The sequence below is a fragment of the Dipodomys merriami genome, unplaced genomic scaffold, assembly GCF_024711535.1.
Source record: "Dipodomys merriami isolate MVZ:Mamm:240054 unplaced genomic scaffold, mDipMer1.0.p SCAF_42, whole genome shotgun sequence".
In the NCBI taxonomy this organism is placed as follows: Eukaryota; Metazoa; Chordata; class Mammalia; order Rodentia; family Heteromyidae; genus Dipodomys; species Dipodomys merriami.
The window spans coordinates 12517399-12533183 of NW_027205826.1; the positions used below are offsets into that span (position 1 = coordinate 12517399).

At 41.8% G+C, this 15785-nt stretch overlaps 1 protein-coding gene across 4 annotated transcripts; it reads left to right on the forward strand.

Moving 5' to 3' along the window:
• The first annotated feature begins 9018 nt into the window (after nucleotides 1–9018).
• Tmem100 (transmembrane protein 100) lies at nucleotides 9019–14825 on the forward strand. 4 transcript variants are annotated; one of them, XM_069993248.1, is made up of 3 exons: nucleotides 9019–9055; nucleotides 11777–11924; nucleotides 13561–14825. In XM_069993248.1, exon 3 carries the CDS (start codon nucleotides 13631–13633, stop codon nucleotides 14033–14035), a length of 405 nt encoding a protein of 134 aa, XP_069849349.1. In that variant the 5' UTR covers nucleotides 9019–9055; nucleotides 11777–11924; nucleotides 13561–13630; the 3' UTR covers nucleotides 14036–14825. The 4 variants fall into 4 exon arrangements, with proteins under 4 accessions (XP_069849349.1, XP_069849351.1, XP_069849350.1 ...); XM_069993250.1 differs by lacking the exon at nucleotides 9019–9055 and adding an exon at nucleotides 11410–11428; XM_069993249.1 differs by lacking the exon at nucleotides 9019–9055 and adding an exon at nucleotides 11507–11593.
• Nucleotides 14826–15785: the final 960 nt, after the last annotated feature.

A 15785-nucleotide genomic window follows, 5' to 3' on the forward strand; every position in this document is an offset into this window, starting at 1 on the left:
CACTAAGGGACAGAACCCAGGCCTTGAGTTCAAGCTCCAGCACACAAAAAAAGAGAACTATCTTAGTCGACTTAAAAATGTAACAACTAAGCCGGGCGCTGGTGGCTCACACCTGTAATCCTAGCTACTCAGGAGGCTGAGATCTGAGGATTGCGGTTCAAAGCCAGCCCCGGCAGGAGAGACCGTGAGACTCCTATCTCCAATAAAACCACCAGAAAACCGGAAGTGGCGCTGTAGCTCAAGTGGTAAAGAGCTCGCCTTGAGCTGAAGAGCTGAGGGACAGCGCCCAGGCCCAGAGTTCAAGCCACACAACCGTCAAAAATAAAATAACAGCTAAGATTTGCTAGAGTTTCTGGCACCTAGTACATCAATAGTTTTGCTCAAGGTGTATTCTTAGTCTGAGTGCAGCTCAAGTGCTATCGTCAGCACAGATGATGTCTGTGTGCCCCTACCCTCAAGATGCTGTCAGCCTCTTAGAACGGAGATAAATGAATAAGTACTGGAAGGCCATGATATATGTAGGCACAGAGCTGCTAGAATTCCCACCCCAGGACCATATCACCTCTTTGGGGTGATTAGTAATGTCTGAAACATTTGGGGTTGTGTCAGCTGGCCAGGGTTGGCTCCTACACTGGCATCTAGTGAGTAGAAGCCAGGGATACTGCCCATTTTTCTCAAGAACAGGAACCACCTGTCACAGGAGAGGAATGTTTCAGCACAGAATGCCCAAAGCACCCAGATTCAGAAAGGCTGCCCTGGTGGGACCATGTGGAAGGAAACTCAGCTGTAACTAGATTGAAAAGGAAGAGAAGGCTGGTCCAGAAAAGAGCTCTAGAAGCTGGCAACACTTGAAATGGCCCTGGAGAGATGAGCGGACGGCATCTTAAGTATCCTGAGCAGGAAATAGCCAAGCACCTCAAGAGTATGAAATGGTATGTGGTTACATTTCAGATTTGTTCATTTGACCTAAGCTGCAACTCAAACTAGAGGAATGGAGAACCCAGCTCGTGAGGAAACTTGCGTGTGCTGCTAAGCTCGTGGACTTCCGATGAAGGGGAACTATTGGGAGGTTTCATTGTGGGGAGGGGAGGACTTAGGTTCAGTACCTTTGCTGTCTTCATGTGGAACAGAGGACTTGTGATTTCATCTGGGATAAGAAGAGAAAAATGGGGGCTGGGAAGGTAGCTCAGCGGTAGAATGCATGCCTTGCAAGCATGAGGCCCTGGGTTCGATTCCTCAGCACCACATAAACAGAAAAGGCCGGAAGTGGTACTGTGGCTCCAGTGGTAGAGCGCTAGCCTTGAGCTGAAGAGCTGAGGGACAGCGCCCAGGCCCAGAGTTCAGGCCCCATGACCGGCAAAAAAAAAAAAAGAGAGAGAAAAATGCAAAGTCTTTACTTGGACACACACACACACACACACACACACACACACACACACACACACACACACACAAACACACACACAATATGGTCCTGCAGTAATGCTCTTGCATTATTTCCCCCAGGCACTCTCTTTACAATCCTGATTCAGATAATCCAAGTCCTCCCCTGGTGTACAGGATGCCTTGAATAGTGGGAATATGACACATCCGTGCAGGAGAGAAATAAAAGGGAATGATGGAAAGAGAGGGGCTAAGTAGAGATATCTTTTCTTCTGTTGCAACCCAGGATCCTTTGGGAATTTGAGCCAGATGCTTAGAAAGAAAGGAATCACACAGCAGCACCACTTGAAGCTCCTTTCTGGAATCTGTGCACTGGAGGGTGTGGAGGGGAAACCCACCCTCCCTGGGACCACAGCTCACCCTCTTGGCAGCCTCTGGGGAGCCAAAATGCTTTTACACAGCCTGTCAAGCTCCTGTGTCCAAAAGCCTTGTTGGTACAGTGAGGCCAGCTTCCTGTTCCCAGACAGTTTCACCCTTGGGCCATCCCTGTGTCCTGTCACATAAAACCGTGAACTCAGGTCTCCGACTTACGTCACGTCAGCCACAGCAGGACGAGGCTATATGAGTGTGCATTCTGGGCCCTGTGGCCAAATTAAATTTGTTTACTATATGGAAGGGATGGACCAAACTCCTTAAGGCATCCACTTGGGGGTCAGCAAGAATGGAGATCAGTGTGCAAAGGCTACAAACCTAGAATGTCTGCTTGGAACTGAAGAAAATCTTTGTGCTGTCGTCAGACAGTTCCTGAGCCAGCTGCTTATGACTCTTCACATGGAAAGAGATGAATATTTTCAGTACAAGGTCAATGGCTTTGCTGACAGATATTGCACCAGGGAATTGTTTCTTTCTTTCTTATCTTTTTTCTTTTTTAAAGAGGCTTCCAACAGCTGTCCTGGTAGCTTGGGCAGCCGTATTAGTTATTTCCCTAAGTTGCCTTTTCTTACTTCTCTGATATTCTGATACCATATAGGTTATATTTTTTAAATTGAACAAAAGGAAAGACCAGTAAAGGATCTGCAGACAGAATTCCAAGATCTAACACATGGTGTTTTGAGAAACTGGATATCTTCATGTCATAAAGAAGAAAGAAAGATTCAAACTAAAGTTCTTGACTTTCAGTTCATGGCTATTTTCATTGCACGGTAAGAGTAGAGAAACAAAACTATTATTTTGTTGTTGTTGTTTTTATGGAAGTGATTCAAAACTTCATGATGTGATCTCAGGGAACAATAAATGATCAAGTCCTACCAGCACTGTAAAAAAAAAATTTCCAAACTAGGCCGAACATAGAAAATAAATAGTAAGGAATAAATCAGGGAAGATGAGTGCTCCTGCAACTTGTGAGCCCACCAAATGGAAAGTCCTTCAGAGTTATCAATGGCTGATTTAGTGACTGCAGAAGGTGGCCAGTTGGAGCTCAAGGCCATCATAGTGCCCTCCCTGAACACTGTGTTCTTCTGGGACCAGGCAGTCTTTTAGGACCATTGGTTTTTACCATGTTCTATGCTGCTTTTTCTTTTACTTCCTTCCTTCCTTTCTTCCTTTCTCCCTTTCTTTTTTCCTTCCTTCCTTCCTTCCTTCCTTCCTTTCTTTGTTTCCTTCTTTCTTTCTTTCTTTCTTTTTTACAAAGACAATAATGCCTTTTTTTGTATAGTATATTTATGTAAACAAGGAGGAGACAGCAAAGTGCTTTCTCTTTAAAATTTGTATCAAAAGAAAGAAAGCAAGCAAAAAGATCTGTTCTCTGCTCTGTTCCATAAGATAAGGTCAAAAAGATAAACACTTCTATTTTGAACTCTGTTCAGCTTCCCACTACCCACCCACATAGTCATGGACATCAAAGGCTTCTTACACAAGTAGGTCAAAATGCATCCACAGGGTTTCTTGAGCTGGTCCTACTACTCAGTCATTGTGAGTCCTGCAGACCATCTGTGGGAAGACAATTGCATGTTTTGTCCTAGCAAATGACTATTTCAAAATCATAAGGTTTACTTGAGGTGAGTGTGTACACACACACACACACACACACACACACACACACACACACACACACACACACACACACACACACACACATTCCTTATGAGATAGAGGAAGTATGCATATAATTTAAATACAGAGACCAAACTCCACAAGGACTGGTACGGTAAGCTTTGGGCCATCAACTTATTTCTAGTGCTAAGACCAAAATGTTCTACAACTTCTCTCAGGACAAGTCCCTTAACTTATTTGTTTCTGTAATGGGACTAATTCTGGCATCTACCTCTTGGATTATTTGTACTGAATGAAACAATAAATCTACATAAGCTGTATAGCATAAAGATAGTACTACATAAATATTTATGACTTTTTTTTAGGTAGAGCTTGTGTCTGGACCTACATGCTATCTTACCATCCAAAGGATATACACAAATAGTATAATTATAATGGAATCATAATTACAACCACCTATACTATTATATGTTATATATTTTACAATTATATTGTTATATATTACAGATAATGATTACATAATTAAAATTATAAGGAATAGTTCACATTTTTGAAATGATCTTCTGGAATAATTATCTGAGTTTTCAATGTGAAGTCATTCTTATTTTGTTGAAAGTAATGCTAGCTGGGCGCCAGTAACTTACACCTATCATTCTAGTGACTAAAGAGGCTGAGATCTAAGGATTTTGTTTTGAAGACAGCAGGAAAGTCCATAAGAATCTTATCTCCAATTAAGCACCAAAAAAATTTAGAAGCAGATATGTAGCTCAAGTGATAGAATAGCAGTCTTTAGCAAAAACAGCTAAGGGACAGCTGCCTATGCTCTGAGTTCAAGCCCCAGTATCAGTGACATCAAAAGCACACAAAAACTCTCATACTATCCATAAGATTTCACATGATCATGGTAGACTTAAATATGATAGCTTGCTTGCATTAAAGAGACTCCAAATACTACATTTCTTTTTGTAAAATTATATTTAATTTATTGTTATTATAAAGGTGATATACAGAAGGATTGCAATTATATGAGTTAGGTAATGAGAACATTTCCTTTTTCATAGTGTCTTCCCTTCCCTCACTCTCTCCCAGTCCCTCCTTACCATCTCTACCCACAAGTTGCATAGTTCACTTTCATCAGTGTCCAGTGAGTTCCAGTGCTGCACTTTGTCACCCTTTTTCCCTTGAGACTTCTGTACCCTCCCCTGCACACTCCCAAATACACACAGGTGAATATATCATGCATAAAGAAAAGAAAACAGAATCATCAAAAAATAAAAATAAAAAAGAGAAATCTCTTGTTTCCGTATCTTGGAGTTTGTAAGCACATAGGCATTGCACCTTTGTTTTTCCGCCTAAAAGTATCTTTTGTTCTCACTGTGTGTGAGTATCTAGAATCCTGTATAATTTAACAAAATACTACATTTCTAAAGAAAGCTATAGTTGACTTGAATTGCTTTTGTTGTTAAGTATTAACTCAGGGGGCAACATAAAATTAATTCTTGGTAAGGCCAGGGCTATTGGAAAGTGTAAATTAGATCCTTTGTGTAGTTTTTTGTATGAGTACTACTCTGGAGTGGTGAGCAATGGAGAAACTACCGTAATTAGCAGAAAAATATTCATGGGGTGCTTTTTTTTCCCCACATCTAGTGCAGGATAAAAGACACTGTATGCATTTTCCAAAGAGCTTAACATTGAACATATACTCGATATATACTCTGTATATAGTCAGTAAAAGCAAAGTCTCAAACGAATTCATAAAATAGTTTTTAATGTAGAAAGTAAGCAATCTCAAATCGTGTTTGTGTATGTGTGTGGTGTGTGTGTATGTGTGTGTGTGTGTCTGTAGAGCAAAGTGAATTGTAAAATCTGTCATATTTTAAGTGGAAAAATTCATCTGAGCCTGTCACCACAGTTTGACAACTCAGACAATACATCCTAAATTAGCCGTCATTCATTCAGTAAATACAACTCTCACTAGCATTTCCTTCTTTGTGAGAGAAGTATGTGGCTATGCTAAGGAAACGAAGTGCAAATCTCCCACCCCGTATCTACCCTTCTTCCTGGCCTATGTTTGATGGTAGTATCACCTATTAATTTTCTAGCATTTAAAGCCTCACAAACTCCTCTTCCTTGACAGCTTCTCCACATGAAAGTCTTTACCAAGTTTTGCTGATTCTACCCGTTGTAATAACTTCCTGCCTTCTTCATTTCCCTGTAGTAGGTTCCTACTGCCTCTTGCATGGACAGTCACAAAAACTTCCTAAGTTCCCTTCTCCCTTTCCCTGTGTTGACCTTCCCCAGAGTATTCTTACACTCTAATTCCAGGCCACTGATTATAACACACTAGGCTGAGAATGAAGTCCAATTCAAAACCACATTGCTCTCAAAATAAAGTCCAAACTCATCAGCCAGGCAATACTTTAACCAGAAACCACTTCCAGTCTTATTTTGACTGCTCTCTGCCTGCCCTGTATTGTCTAAAATTCAGCTAAGTAGGCTAACCAAGGCTTTCTGTAGAAGTCTTGAGCATTTCAAAGCAATGTTTTTATAGAGGTCCTCTTTCCACCTAGAATCACATTCTGTCCTTTCCTTATAAAATCAAATATCTGTTGGCCACCAACCTTCTACCTACTCCTACCTATTCCCCGACCCTACATGCTTTGAGCAGCACAGATTGCTTCTCCTGCACCTCTGAGAACAGATTTCCTCTAGACTGCCTCCCCTGGCATCTCTTGTTCTGAACTCTAAGAGTAAAGACCTCACATTTTTTTCTTTATCATTATTATTTTTTTAATTCTAGTGCTGGAGCTTGAATTCACAGCCTGGGCACCGTTCTGTTGTTTTTGGTTTTTGGTATTTTTGTTTGTTTGTTTTTTGTTTTGTTCACTCAAGGTTGGTGGTGTACCACTTGAGTCACAGCTCTGCTTCCAACTTTTTAATTAGAGATGAGAGTTTCACAGATTTTCCTGCCCAGGCTGGCTTCAAACCTCAGTCTTCGGATGTCAGCCTCCTGGGTAGCTTGATTACAGGTGTGAACCATTGGTGCCTGGAGAGACATCATCTTTTGCTACTGTTTTGCATCTGTTCAGCTACAGCATTTATGGCAAGTCCCCAGCCTTGAAAGGAAGTACAATAAATATCTGTGGAACTGAAATTCTCCTGAAGGTAGAGAAATGTCCTGGGTATCCCTGAAATGCCCTCCGACTGCTGGAACATATTCCATAGACTCTATGATTGTCCATCTAGGTCTTTGCTAGTCTCAGAGGCATCCACTGTATAACACATAATAATGCAGCTCTGTGCCAATGCCTAGAATCATATGAGGCAAATGTTGATGAAAATGAACTATGCAACTCTTAGGTGGAGGAGGGAGAGAGGGAATGAGAGAGAATGAGGGAGAAGATGACACTATGTGAAAGGAAATGTACTTATTCTCAGATGTATGAAAAGGTAACCCTGCTGAATATCACCTCTAAAACAGCAATAAAGTAAATTGGGGGGAAATACATGGCTTAATCATTAAGCTGCTTTTCAGAGAACTAGGAGTAAGATACTCCTAGTAAGAAGCCCACCCCCTTTTGGAGTACTCTTCCAACACTAGGTAACAACATGACACCCTGCACACAAGTAAATGAGACTGAAGCCAAGATAGTATTATTTATTTACTTACTTACTTTCTTATTTACTTGCTGATTTTTTTAAGACAATGAAATCCTTGTGGTACAATGTGGAGAAAGAGGCATTTAGATCTACACTCTGGCTCTTGACACTTTCCATTGTAGTAGACTTAGGAAATGACCTTAACATTATAGAGTTTCAGTGTCTTCATCATTAATAATGTACAAATTCCTGAGATATGATTTGTGTGACCCATGATAGACATGAATGTTTTTCCTTCCTCGTCTAACCCTGAGGGTAATGTGTGAGGGCACCCAGAATGAGTTAAACCAGGGACATTCTCTGGAAGTCATTATGTCCCTCTAAATGCCCCATTAGTCATTTAATAGCCATGTAGATCTTACATGGTACTAGTACCTGGAAAATAACCAGCAAATAGTAATATACATTTCTACTTATGGCTTACCCATTGATTCTTCTGTTACCATCAGATCTTTCTATTTAATGTCCTAGACCTCAAAGAAAAGTGCCCTGAAACAAGAGGAAAGAAAGAAAGAAAGAAAAAAGAAGAGCCAGGTATCAGTGGCTCATGTTTGTAATCCTGGCTACTCAGAAGGCTGAGATCTGAGGGTCCCAGTTCAAAGCCAGCCCACACAGGAAACTCTTGTCTCCAGTTAAACACCAGAAAGCCAGAAGTGGAGCAATGGCTTAAGTGGTAGAGTGCTAGCCTTGAGCACAAAAGCCCCAGAAGTGGCACACACACAAAAATACAAATAAATAAAAAAGGAGGGTCAGATGACCTGTTACTCCAAAGGAACACCAAGGATGGATCACTTTCCAAAATATCCATAATCCCAGAAAGTAACTTCATACTTGCCCTTCAATGAAACATTAGAAAGGGAAAACACTGGCAAGCTTCCCTAATCTTGCTGAGTCTAATTGAGCTGGGTGATGACCAACATCTCAGGCATGCGGTGATTGGACAGAGGGCTGGAAGGAAGGAACTGGCATCCTCTAGGCTGCTGGGAATTAGCCAGCTGAGCCACACCAAGCTAAAACAAACTGAAAGTAAATATGGACCAGTAATCAAATGCATATGGGGAAACTCTTCACCAAATGCAAAGCTTATGTGCTCCCAACAGTGAAATTTCCAGTCTTCAACAGCATCTACTAACTCGATGGCAAAATCAAAATGTCTCCTTTCCCAAGCTAGAGGCCAAACCTTTGGAAATGGTGCCATTGTCTCTTTGTTCTGCTCATCATGAGCATCAAAGTAGCTTTGTATTATTTTAAGAAAAGTGAGATTGTTTTTTTTTTTAAATTGAGGGAAGGATCTCTCTGTAAAAGTGACATTCCTAGCTGTTGTTTGTGATGCCTTTAGGAGATGCATGTGTCTAGTATGCCAACATTTCCATGGTCCCTTAGCATCCTCAGATGAACCGCACTGAAAAGACCACTCTCTTGGCTTTAGGCAGAGGGTCCAGCCATTTTTACTCCTAACGCTTATCTTCTTCCACATCTCTTGTTGTTATCCCATGTTATGGTGAAGAAGGATTCCTTGTGTGGTCCCATTCCCATTTCTAAACATTCCCCAAACTCCACATCACTCCCTAATAATGGAGGATTATACTAGTTAGAGTAGATTCCAGATGACTTGTTTTCTAAAGGTTCTCGGAGAGACAGTGGCCAAGTGGGAGTCTGGGATTCAGAAAACTTTGAAAACGAATACTTGAATAAGGGTATACAAAGAGAAAAGCAGAGGATAATATTCTTTCCTGACTTGGTGCTCTTTTAGAAAATCTCATAGAGGAAACATAGAGTGAAAACACAGCAGTGTTTAAGGAATTTCCTCTCACCAGATTGTCTCCGGTCCCTTAATGGTGTTTAAGCCTCGCTGAGTACTTTGTTTACACTCCCTAGTGTAGTGATTTGCATCCCCCGCTGCCCGCGTTGCTGTAGGCTGGGGCTGGCAGCTGTCTCAGTTGGAGTCTGGCTAAGAAAGGTAAGAGGTCTTTTCCTTGTTCTTTGAAAGATCTAGGAGAGTTAGCTGCATACTCACTGGGGTTAAGGAAGGGGAGATCTACATGTAATTTATGAATTGGAAGCTTAAAAACAAGTTTGCAAATTTAACAGAGCCTCCTAATGCCCGTGAGATTTTTTTTCTCTCTCTTTTCTGAAAGATAGAGGCTTGCAGAAAGAAGGCTGGATGCTTGGTAGATTAAATTTTGCTTATGGAAGCAGGTGTTCCTGAAGGGATTCTCCAGGGGGCACAGTGGGGAAGGAGAAATAAACCTTCAAAGCCAGCGGCCAGTCACTAGGAATTCTCCTTGAATTTCAATTGGAAGAGGTGAAGTCAGCGAAAGTTGCGCCTAGCAGTGATTCCAGTGAGAAGTGTGCATTCTGATTCTGTTTCTGACGGATCTCGAAGCTTTCTACTTCTTGGAATTTGCCAGTGCAAAGCCGTCAGTGGTTTTTGCTAGAGTCTGGAGATGTGTGTCTATGTCTAGGCAGATGCCTGTATACAGCATGTGGGAGTAAATGAGATCTGAAGCCTGAGAAGGCTAAAGCTTTTGGGATTGCAAATGAGCAACAAACTTTCCTGTACTGGGCTCCCAAGGGCTCAGCTCCATTCACTCTCCCTCGATCTGGAACCAGCCCAGGGCTGGCTGTGCACAAGGGTGCCTCTGGCCCTTCTAAACCATCAGTTCATCACTTTGGCTACGATGATGGGAATGTGTGATCTTCCAACAGAATAAGGGGATAACACTGAGATTTTTTTAAGAGAGAAAAATGACTAGAAAGTAGACTGGAACTGTCCCCAACGCTGTAGGACTATTGCTGTCTTCCTAAGAACTTCCAGTTGATGTCTGTGTCTTGGGCTCTCCATTGACATCTTTCCCACGGTGCTTTTGGCAAGTTCTGAAATGCCCTGGTTCTAACTGTCCCTACTTTCAAGGCCCAATGGCAGCATGCCTGATGCTTTGCCAGATGGCCTGGGGGGAGGGGGAGGGGGCAGGTGCAGGGGGCGAGGAGGAGCTAGCTGAGGTCTCCAGGTGGCTCCTCCCATTCAGTTACATCTCTGGAACTTTTCAACTTTTATCTTTTGAGAAGGAGGAGGAGGAGGAGGAGGAGGAGGAGGAGGAGGAGGAGGGGGAGGAGGAGGAGGAGGAGGAGGAGGAGGAGGAGGAGGAGGAGGAGGAGGAGGAGGAGGAGGAGGTCTTCTAGCTTTCATTGCAGAAATACAAAGGACTCCTAGTCTTCCTCCCTTTGTGACAAAAAAAGATATTGTTCTTAGACAACACTAGAAAGAGTGGGGATCCTCAAAAGACTGACAAGTTTGAAAAGATCCAAGCACTAAAGAAATTTAACAATCCCACAGAAAGGAGGGAAACACAGCTCTTCCATGCATCTGTGTGGATGTGTTAATTAGCACAGGTTGTTTTTTGTGTGTGTTTTGTGTTGTTTTTAATCTGAGCTATAGTATCGTAGGAGCAAGCCTCCTAGAGAGATGACCTAGGGCTTTATGTATTTTGATTATTTAAAATTTTCAAATAGTTTGTTTACAAAGAAGCATAACCTCCCAGGCCATTGATGGTTTTGAGAAATTGACTTTGAAGTTTACTATTTGAGAGGACAATGTGTTACATCATATGTGTCCAAACATTGAAAATACTTTGCTTCTTAAAATGGTCCAAGGAACAGCAGCAGCCTTGACACAGGTGCGGAGCTTGCTTGTGGTAGACCTACTGAGTCAGAATCTACATTTCACACACAACCCCAGGAGGTAAATGAGAAAAATGCACCCTTTAACAACCTCTTTAATAACCAGTCAAATCAAGAATTTCTTTTGTCTTTCTTTTATTAGATTACTTAATGTCTCCGAGCCTCTATTACCTCCTACTAAATTAATGAGATCCAAAGTTAATGTGCAACATACATTCCTCTTTTTTTTTTCTTTTGGCCATACCTATAGTAAATATTGTATAAATAGCGGTGGTGCTGATAAAGACAATGATGGTGATGATTTCAACATTGCCAAAGTCACTTCCCTAACACAAGTAGTAAGCAATCCTACTTAAATCAAGATGACAACCATTAGTATTAGTATTCCTTCCTCAATGAAGTAGGATCCAAGTGTGTATGTGGGGGGAGGGCTTCAGATGAGCATTACACACACAGAAGTAAAGAATACCAAGAAGACCCAGGAAAATAGACGTTGTGCTGGTGTAGAGGCTGAATTCAGCTGCCAGTGACTTCACAGCTGCTCGGCCTCCGTGGAACTCCAGTCCCTCAGCTCTGTCCCTGCAGCGGATCGGCAAGCTGACTCTGGGATTCTCTTATGAAAATGCCTGATGGGCGGGAGGAAGATCTGGAGGTTGGCTGGGGAAAAAATGAGTAATTCAAAGCAGCCTGCTTAGTAAACGCTGTGAGAGAAATAAAAGTCAACGCTGGCTCCCGTCTCCAGGGACTCTGTAGAAATGATCTTGACTTATCATGTCACTGAGCAGAGTTGAGGGAAGCCAAAACTCGGAATCTGCTGGCAAGGAAAAGAAGGAAGGGGGGGAAAAAGATAGGGAGGAGCAGACCGGAGGGGGGAGGGAATAAAAAGAGAGAAGGGAGGAAAAGACAAGCGTCATTTGGAGCAGAGGTACTTTGAAAGAAGAGCTTCAGGATTCCACACTAAACCTGCAATCAAATATTGGTCTTTCTTTTCCCCCCACAGGAGATCTTTGACTTGTTATTTTGGTGACAGCCCCACCGTGACAGGAAATTCTCTAGAAGTTGCAGGAAGATATTCAACCATCGCTAATTTATTTTTTTTAACCTCCGAGTCCAGTGGTTTCCCTGGAAATGGACTGCAGCTCTCAGAGGTATGTGTGAATAGTTTGGGGGAGATATCTTTATTTTTTTTCAGGTTAGCACAATCTTAGCTTTGGGGGAAGGGGTGAAGATTTTAAAACTTTTATCCCAGATAAAAAAATCAACTTTTTTTTTTTTAAACTGGCCCAGCCAGTATTTCTTTAGGGTATTATTGAACAGCAGTGATTCATTTGTTTGGTGGTTAAAGCTTACCCACAAGTAGACAGCACTAATTGCTTCATTGCTCAGAAAATGACATTTTGACCTCCCAGGATTGGAAGAAGGAGAGGGAGAGATGTTAGATTTGGGGCTACTGTTTCTATTCAATTGATGCTTAATATATTCTAAAGATTAAGCTCATGGAAACCCTCTCTAGTGTCTCCCAGTAAACTCTTTTGAGTCATAGCCTGCTTAGCTTCTTGAGGACACAAGACAATGACTACATGTCTGGGCAGTGAGCAGACTTCCCAGTGGCTTCCTCCAGAAGCCTTTTAACCAGGTGCTTTTGATTGAGGGTCTCTCATTTTGTTCTGAAATGCTCAGGTTCAAAATACCTGAAAAGGAGCAAATTTTGCACACGAGAGGGCTTGGGGAGGGATATATTTTTCAAACTTTATTGACAGCTACCTTGTGTAACTAAGCATGTCACAGTACATGTAATATCAAAATTCCACCTCGAGTTTCATAGAAAATTTTTAAATTGATGGCTAATTATCTTATTAGAGTATTTGACTTTAACATGAGAAAGGACAAAATTTTACATCCATGAACTTGTTACCTAAAAGAATTAAAAACATCGGACTGGGAAGGTGGCTCAGCTGTAGAGAGCTTGCCTTGAATGCATGAGGCCCTGGTTCGATTCCTCAGCACCACATAAGCAGAAAAAGCCAGAAGTGGCGCTGTACCCAAAATGGTAGAGTGTTAGCCTTGAGCTGAAGAGCTGAGAGACAAGGGCCCAGGCCAAGTTTAGGCCCCACAACCAACAAAAAAATTTTTTTCTTAAATCAACTCTTATTTTTCCCTTTTTAAAATGGCTAGGTGATTTCAACATTTCTAGTTACAAATCTGGTTAATCTCACTGTCAATGGTTTTTGGGTTTTTGGTTTTTTGGTGTTTCTTTTTTTTTCTGAACTGCCCATCTGGTGGGGGACAGGGGTGGCAGAGAGTCAATAAAAATGTCCCCAAGTTGAATAGGAACAGGATGAAGACTCACTGATAGTCGGAGAAAAGTGGAAGTTGGTAATTTGCACACTGGCTCCTTGGCTTGACACTGATTTTTGAGAGCAGTGAATGGGGTGATACCTTGGAAGGAATGTTTGTTATGCCTGACGAAATTGGCCAAGTGTTTACAGAACAGAAAAGCAATAAACAAAGCAGAAAAGTTTATTTAAAAAGAGGGGGGGGGAAACACATGAAAAAGTTTGTTGCTTTTGATACCTTTCTTTTCTTTATGTTTATCCACTTCATCCTGCGTGCCCATTGCAGAGAATGCAACATTGAGGAAAAACGATAGAACTTGAGTTTGATTTCCAGGAGGCCCCAAGGCCTCCTGGGAAGGAGAGACCCCTGTAGCAATTTCCATCCACCTACAAGGTCCATGCTGGTGCTGGTAGCTGATGTCTCCTTCTCCTGTCTGTTTCTTCTTAGCTGCCGCCACCCTGGTGAGCTTCTCCGTGTCTAGGCTGTGAACTCAGCTTTCAGCACTATCGCTGTAAACATGACAGAAGAGCCTGTAAAGGAGATACTGGGGGTCCCAAAGTCTCTCACCCCAGTGACAATGGAGAAAAACCCCAAGAGCGAAGTTGTGGTCACCACAGTCCCCTTGGTCACCGAGGTCCAGCTGATGGCTGCCACGGGGGGCGCAGAGCTCTCCTGCTACCGCTGCATCATCCCCTTCGCCGTGGTGGTCTTCATCGCTGGCATCGTGGTCACCGCCGTGGCCTACAGCTTCAATTCCCATGGCTCCATCATCTCCATCTTTGGCCTGGTCCTTCTGTCCTCTGGACTTCTTCTGTTAGCTTCCAGTGCTCTTTGTTGGAAAGTGAGGCAGAGGAACAAGAAAGCCAAGAGGCGGGAGAGCCAGACGGCTCTGGTGGTGAATCAGAGAAGCTTGTTTGCTTAAAGACTCAATGAGACCAAACTGGCTCAGGGGCCCCAAGGTCCTGTTCTCACTTGGTCAGCCGATTTCCTCCAGGACCAGTGCGGGAGAGAATGAATGGGCTTGACTTTGGAGCAGACTGGACAAATGGGTAGGAGGAAGGCAGGAGGGCTGTGAGAGGAGGGGGAAATCTCTCCTGGCGAAGAATGAGCTGTCTTCTCTGTGAACATCTCCTTTAATGACAAGCTTAATCCTAAGGGCTATTTATGGGACAGAGGAGTCCGTTTTCTCTTTAAGTTAAACGTTTTGGGGGCTGTGGACAATATTAGACGTTTGGCTCATTTTGAAAAGTAGCCAAGAAATGATGAGAAAAAAAAAATAATTAAAAAATAGCCCTGGCACATCAGATACCTGCCTTCGAAAGAAATAACCCACATTCTGTAAGAAGTTATATTATACATATGTTCTCCTGAAAGGTCTACATTGCCTTAGAATTTGCATACATCTTTGAAATTCTGATTTATTTTTTTGTTTCAGTAAGTTGATTCTCTGGCACTCATTTTTATTCTTCACTTTCAGTAACTCATCACCGGTGGTACTTTATCTTGAAGAATTAATTTTTTATATATATATTTTAACATTGGACAGTGTTAGAAGATTATAATGATGCGTCCGAATTAAAAATAAAAGGTATAGGTAACAGAAGGTGGGGGGTTAAATTAATATTAATCTGATACAGCACTTTTGATGATTTTTTTACATAAAAGTCTAATGTGCATTTCATTCAAAATAATAAATACTCATTGCTGCTGAATCTTCTTAAGTGGTTGTCTCTGTTGTACTTAATTTTATTTCATTTCCAAACTGTCCAGCATCCTACATCTCATTTTCAAAGTGCCAGCTCTATTTCTTCACCTTTGTAACATTAATGGAAGATTTTTATCTTCCTCATTTCATTCCTTTTAAGGAATAGAGTTATATTTCCTATGCTCTAAAGGATTCCGATGCCCTTATGATTAGGAAATTAATGCCTGCGGTCATAATATGATATGTTCTATTATGCATTCCATTTTTGTGAACATTCCCTTCTGAGGGGCATCTATTTTACCAGGCATTCTGTGGATCTACAGTCTGCTTTGCTAGTGGAGATGCCATACAAATAAGGCCATTATTCAACATTTTCTGTGGAAATTAATTTGTTCCACAGATGGGACTCTATCCTGACATCAGCCAGAAGTAATTCTCATTTACGTAGTTTAAACCACATTAAAACAGTGGAGAAGATAGACATGAAGCCTTAAAACCTGGTGGTGACAAATACCAAAACCAATCCTAGCATAGCTCATTTCTTAGAAGGCATTCTTTTCATTTTTTAAAATATATATATATCTTTATTATCTTTAAGTAGTTGTGCAAAGGCGTTGCCATTCAACAGAGCAGTTTATGAACACAATGCATCTTGATGGATGTCACCCAAGGCATTCTTTTCAATATGGTGGAGGCCCGCCACATGACCACTTCCTGGTATTCAGTCTTGGGAAGTAAGAACATCTTGATGCTTTTGGAGTTTGGATGGTAGATCAGTGTTAGGTGTGTAGACTAACCTTAGAGGTGTAAATCAGTGCTCCTTCCTACCAACTGCAAGTAAGTGGAGGTGCTCTTATTTCCTGCTCAAAGACAGTGAAAGGCTCTTCATGGCTTTGTGAAGAAATTTCTCAGGCAAGTTTCAAGCTTCTCCAATCTGCACTGAACAAATGTATCAGCATTGACTCTT

Excerpts from the sequence above, each read along its gene's own strand:
- Tmem100 (XM_069993248.1), top strand. The coding sequence starts at position 13,631 with ATGACAGAAGAGCCTGTAAAGGAGATACTGGGGGTCCCAAAGTCTCTC.